The sequence below is a fragment of the Engystomops pustulosus genome, unplaced genomic scaffold (assembly GCF_040894005.1).
Source record: "Engystomops pustulosus unplaced genomic scaffold, aEngPut4.maternal MAT_SCAFFOLD_770, whole genome shotgun sequence".
Classification (NCBI taxonomy): Eukaryota; Metazoa; Chordata; class Amphibia; order Anura; family Leptodactylidae; genus Engystomops; species Engystomops pustulosus.
Window position 1 is genome coordinate 2,657 of NW_027285649.1, and position 5,876 is coordinate 8,532.

At 58.4% G+C, this 5,876-nt stretch overlaps 1 protein-coding gene across 1 annotated transcript; it reads right to left on the reverse strand.

Annotated features, from left to right (window-relative positions):
• Positions 1-570: 570 nt before the first annotated feature.
• Positions 571-2,477, reverse strand: LOC140112427 (NADH dehydrogenase [ubiquinone] 1 beta subcomplex subunit 4-like). Its single transcript, XM_072132492.1, has 3 exons — positions 2,259-2,477; positions 1,039-1,185; positions 571-689 (listed from the first exon to the last, which is right to left on the reverse strand). Exons 1-3 carry the CDS (start codon positions 2,433-2,435, stop codon positions 627-629), a joined length of 387 nt encoding a protein of 128 aa, XP_071988593.1. The 5' UTR covers positions 2,436-2,477; the 3' UTR covers positions 571-626.
• Between the last annotated feature and the right edge of the window lie 3,399 nt (positions 2,478-5,876).

Below are 5,876 nucleotides of genomic sequence, written 5' to 3' on the forward strand. Positions count from 1 at the left end.
TCCTGCTCTTAGTCCCTGCGCAGGGTCCAGGGGCTCATTAGACGCCTGGATTGCACTTTGTGTTATTTGTTTGGCGTCTGCAGTGAATGTGCGCTGTTGCTCCGCGCAGGCGTATTCATAGACGCAGGTGACCGGAGCGCAGCGCCCGCTATAGGGATCGGAGACGATGATCAGGTGGAATCCATCTCTTGTAGGGACTCGCTGTCGTTTCCTTCTATGTCCTTATGGATCGGGCTTTGCCGTATAGAACGTGGTTTCCGTTATTCGCGATCTTACTTCTCTGTACCAGAAATCCATAACCAGACGCGTGTCTGTGCAGAACATGGCGCTGACCCATTGTACGCTTATAACACAAAACCCGAGCGTCTAATGAGCCGTCCGGACCAGCGCAAGAGCGGGAAACACGGAATGACCCGGCACCACCCCCAGAGGACGGGCGGATACATTGTTACACCATGGGGCTCATTAACTAAGGGTGGTGCACAGCCGCCGGGTGGGAGGAGCCTGGTGGTATATACCTCGGTGATGTGTAGGATGTGACCCCTCCCCCGCACACCATGGAGCAGCTCATTATACGGGGGACAGCACTTTATTATCTCTCGTATGTACAGCCGGCGCAGGCGCCATTAGTTGGTCAGATGGAACGGACGCTCGTATTTTCCTTCTTTGATGAGTTGTTCCTTCTTTCTCTGTAAAAAGAAGAAGAAGAAGAAGAAGAAATGAGTGAATAAGGAGAAGGAGCCGACGTCCCCTGAAGATGCTCCAGTCACAGCCAGAGCTGCATCCACACAGGACAAGGCCTGACGCTGCACTGCGCCCCCTGCAGGCGGGTACAACAATGCTATACAGCAGGAGGAGGGGTCATTATAAGACACACCCACCTACTTCCTGTCCTGCCTTCGCACAGCTGAGGGGTCGTCACATTGTATCTAATCCATAATGTAAAGCGACACATTGTAACAAATCAGAATCACAGAACAGAGCCCCACCCACTGCAGAGAAGAGGGCGGAGCTATAGAATAGTGGGTGGAGACTTACCCGATCCCACGTGATGAGTTTATAGAAGAAGTAGAAGGGACCGGCGAACCAGAAGAGGCCGAGCAGCGAGTTCCGGGGCGTCGGGCGGAAGTTGGGGTAAATGTTGTGGCTTCTTGCGAACATCCAGCGGGTGACAGCGGGGTCCTCCTACAGGGGGGAGGGGGAGACAGTGACTGCAGGGGTCATAACCCCCCACCCCCAGTACCCGCTTACCATCCCCCTGTACACTGTGTGGCCCCCGGGGCACCGCTTACCGCCCCCCCTGTACACTGTGTGGCCCCAGGGGCCCCGCTTACCCCCCCCCCTGTACACTGTGTGGCCCCCGGGGCCCCGCTTACCGCCCCCCCTGTACACTGTGTGGCCCTCATGGCCCCGCTTACCACCCCCCTGTACACTGTGTGGCCCCCGGGGCCCCGCTTACCGCCCAGTTTACCACCCCCTGTACACTGTGTGGCCCCCGGGGCCCCGCTTACCACCCCCCCTGTACACTGTGGGGCCCCGCTTACCACCCCCCCTGTACACTGTGTGGCCCCCGCGGCCCCGCTTACCACCCCCCTGTACACTGTGTGGCCCCCGGGGCCCCGCTTACCACCCCCCTGTACACTGTGTGGCCCCCGGGGCCCCGCTTACCACCCCCCTGTACACTGTGTGGCCCCCGGGGCCCCGCTTACCACCCCCCCCTGTGCACTGTGTGGCCCCCGGGGCCCCGCTTACCACCCCCCTGTACACTGTGTGGCCCCCGGGGCCCCGCTTACCACCCCCCCCCTGTGCACTGTGTGGCCCCCGGGGCCCCGCTTACCACCCCCCTGTACACTGTGTGGCCCCCGGGGCCCCGCTTACCACCCCCCCCTGTACACTGTGTGGCCCCCGGGGCCCCGCTTACCACCCCCCCCTGTACACTGTGTGGCCCCCGGGGGCCCCCGCTTACCACCCCCCTGTACACTGTGTGGCCCCCGGGCCCCGCTTACCACCCCCCTGTACACTGTGTGGCCCCCGGGGGCCCCGCTTACCACCCCCCCCTGTACACTGTGTGGCCCCCGGGGGCCCCGCTTACCACCCCCCTGTACACTGTGTGGCCCCCGGGGCCCCGCTTACCACCCCCCTGTACACTGTGTGGCCCCCGGGGCCCCGCTTACCACCCCCCCTGTGCACTGTGTGGCCCCCGGGGCCCCGCTTACCACCCCCCCTGTACACTGTGTGGCCCCCGGGGCCCCGCTTACCACCATGCCGCTCCGGTGCGGGTCGTTGAGGCGGAGGAGATATTGTCTCTTGACTTGGGCCTTCAGCGCCTCCCGCCGCTCCTGCAGCCTCCGCTGCTCCGGGGTCAGCTCATAGTACCGGGCCGGGTCCAGCTCCGGGGGCCGACTCACCAGAGGACTCTCCTTGTACTCCGCCATGACACAAGGACACGGACGCTGCACCCGCGCAACTTTATTGACAGCAAGGACAGAGACACATCGTGCAATACCAGGAGCCGCCACCAGAGGGACAAACAAGGAACAACACTGCCAGAAGCGACCAGCAGAGGGCGCAGTCACCTCCTGAGAAGTATAAGAGCTCATAGTGACCACCAGAGGGCGCAGTCACCTCCCGAGAAGTGTAAGAGCTCATAGCGACCACCAGAGGGCGCAATCACCTCCTGGGAAGTGTAAGAGCTCATAGCGACCACCAGAGGGCGCAATCACCTCCCGAGAAGTGTAAGAGCTCAAAGAGACCACCAGAGGGCGAAGTCACCTCCTGAGAAGTGTAAGAGCTCATAGCGACCACCAGAGGGCACAGTCACCTCCTGAGAAGTGTAAGAGCTCATAGCGACCACCAGAGGGCGCAGTCACCTCCTGAGAAGTGTAAGAGCTCAAAGCCACCACCAGAGGGCGCAGTCACCTCCTGAGAAGTGTAAGAGCTCATAGTGACCACCAGAGGGCGCAGTCACCTCCTGAGAAGTATAAGAGCTCAAAGCCACCACCAGAGGGCGCAGTCAACTCCTGAGAAGTGTAAGAGCTCAAAGAGACCACCAGAGGGCACAGTCACCTCCTGAGAAGTGTAAGAGCTCATAGCGACCACCAGAGGGCGCAGTCACCTCCTGAGAAGTGTAAGAGCTCAAAACCACCACCAGAGGGCGCAGTCACCTCCTGAGAAGTGTAAGAGCTCATAGCGACCACCAGAGGGCGCAGTCACCTCCTGAGAAGTGTAAGAGCTCAAAGCCACCACCAGAGGGCGCAGTCACCTCCTGAGAAGTGTAAGAGCTCATAGCGACCACCAGAGGGCGCAGTCACCTCCTGAGAACTATAAGAGCTCAAAGAGACCACCAGAGGGCACAGTCACCTCCTGAGAAGTGTAAAAGCTCATAGCGACCACCAGAGGGCGCAGTCACCTCCCGAGAAGTGTAATAGCTCATAGTGACCACCAAAGGGCGCAGTCACCTCCTGAGAAGTGTAAGAGCTCATAGCGACCACCAGAGGGCGCAGTCACCTCCTGAGAAATGTAAGAGCTCATAGTGACCACCAGAGGGCGCAGTCACCTCCTGAGAAGTGTAAGAGCTCATAGCCACCACCAGAGGGCGCAGTCACCTCCTGAGAAGTGTAAGAGTTCATAGCCACCACCAGAGGGCGCAGTCACCTCCTGTGAAGTGTAAGAGCTCATAGTGACCACCAAAGGGCGCAGTCACCTCCTGAGAAGTGTAAGAGCTCATAGCCACCACCAGAGGGCGCAGTCACCTCCTGTGAAGTGTAAGAGCTCATAGTGACCACCAGAGGGTGCAGTCACCTCCTGAGTAGTGTAAGAGCTCATAGTGACCACCAGAGGGCGCAGTCACCTCCTGAGAAGTATAAGAGCTCAAAGAGACCACCAGAGGGTGAAGTCACCTCCTGAGAAGTATAAGAGCTCATAGTGACCACCAGAGGGCGCAGTCACCTCCTGAGTAGTGTAAAAGCTCATAGCCACCAGCAGAGGGCGCAGTCACCTCCTGAGAAGTGCGCAGTCACCTCCTGAGAAGTGTAAGAGCTCATAGCAACCACCAGAGGGCGCAGTCACCTCCTGAGAAGTGTAAGAGCTCATAGTGACCACCAGAGGGCGAAGTCACCTCCTGAGTAGTGTAAGAGCTCATAGTGACCACCAGAGGGCACAGTCACCTCCTGAGAAGTGTAAGAGCTCATAGCCACCACCAGAGGGCGCAGTCACCTCCTGAGAAGTGTAAGAGCTCATAGAGACCACCAGAGGGCGCAGTCACCTCCTGAGAAGTGTAAGAGCTCATAGCGACCACCAGAGGGCGCAGTCACCTCCTGAGAAGTGTAAGAGCTCATAGCCACCACCAGAGGGCGCAGTCACCTCCTGAGAAGTGTAAGAGCTCAAAGCCACCACCAGAGGGCGCAGTCACCTCCTGAGAAGTATAAGAGCTCAAAGAGACCACCAGAGGGCACAGTCACCTCCTGAGAAGTGTAAGAGCTCATAGCGACCACCAGAGGGCGCAGTCACCTCCTGAGAAGTATAAGAGCTCAAAGAGACCACCAGAGGGCACAGTCACCTCCTGAGAAGTGTAAAAGCTCATAGCGACCACCAGAGGGCGCAGTCACCTCCCGAGAAGTGTAATAGCTCATAGTGACCACCAAAGGGCGCAGTCACCTCCTGAGAAGTGTAAGAGCTCATAGCGACCACCAGAGGGCGCAGTCACCTCCTGAGAAATGTAAGAGCTCATAGCCACCACCAGAGGGCGCAGTCACCTCCTGAGAAGTGTAAGAGTTCATAGCCACCACCAGAGGGCGCAGTCACCTCCTGTGAAGTGTAAGAGCTCATAGTGACCACCAAAGGGCGCAGTCACCTCCTGAGAAGTGTAAGAGCTCATAGCCACCACCAGAGGGCGCAGTCACCTCCTGTGAAGTGTAAGAGCTCATAGTGACCACCAGAGGGCGCAGTCACCTCCTGAGAAGTATAAGAGCTCAAAGAGACCACCAGAGGGTGAAGTCACCTCCTGAGAAGTATAAGAGCTCATAGTGACCACCAGAGGGCGCAGTCACCCCCTGAGTAGTGTAAAACCTCATAGCCACCAGCAGAGGGCGCAGTCACCTCCTGAGAAGTGCGCAGTCACCTCCTGAGAAGTGTAAGAGCTCATAGCAACCACCAGAGGGCGCAGTCACCTCCTGAGAAGTGTAAGAGCTCATAGTGACCACCAGAGGGCGAAGTCACCTCCTGAGTAGTGTAAGAGCTCATAGTGACCACCAGAGGGCACAGTCACCTCCTGAGAAGTGTAAGAGCTCATAGCCACCACCAGAGGGCGCAGTCACCTCCTGAGAAGTGTAAGAGCTCATAGAGACCACCAGAGGGCGCAGTCACCTCCTGAGAAGTGTAAGAGCTCATAGCGACCACCAGAGGGCGCAGTCACCTCCTGAGAAGTGTAAGAGCTCATAGCCACCACCAGAGGGCGCAGTCACCTCCTGAGAAGTGTAAGAGCTCAAAGCCACCACCAGAGGGCGCAGTCACCTCCTGAGTAGTGTAAGAGCTCATAGTGACCACCAGAGGGCGCAGTCACCTCCTGAGAAGTGTAAGAGCTCATAGTGACCACCAGAGGGCGCAGTCACCTCCTGAGAAGTATAAGAGCTCAAAGAGACCACCAGAGGGCACAGTCACCTCCTGAGAAGTGTAAGAGCTCATAGCGACCACCAGAGGGCGCAGTCACCTCCTGAGAAGTGTAAGAGCTCATAGTGACCACCAGAGGGCGCAGTCACCTCCTGAGAAGTATAAGAGCTCAAAGAGACCACCAGAGGGCACAGTCACCTCCTGAGAAGTGTAAAAGCTCATAGCGACCACCAGAGGGCGCAGTCACCTCCCGAGAAGTGTAATAGCTC

Coding starts and splice junctions, on each gene's coding strand:
- LOC140112427 (XM_072132492.1), bottom strand. CDS start 2,435: ATGGCGGAGTACAAGGAGAGTCCTCTGGTGAGTCGGCCCCCGGAGCTG. Junction 1,186..2,258: donor CGCACCGGAGCGGCATGGTG/GTAAGCGGGGCC, acceptor TCCCCCCTGTAG/GAGGACCCCGCTGTCACCCG. Junction 690..1,038: donor AACTCATCACGTGGGATCGG/GTAAGTCTCCAC, acceptor TTCTTTTTACAG/AGAAAGAAGGAACAACTCAT.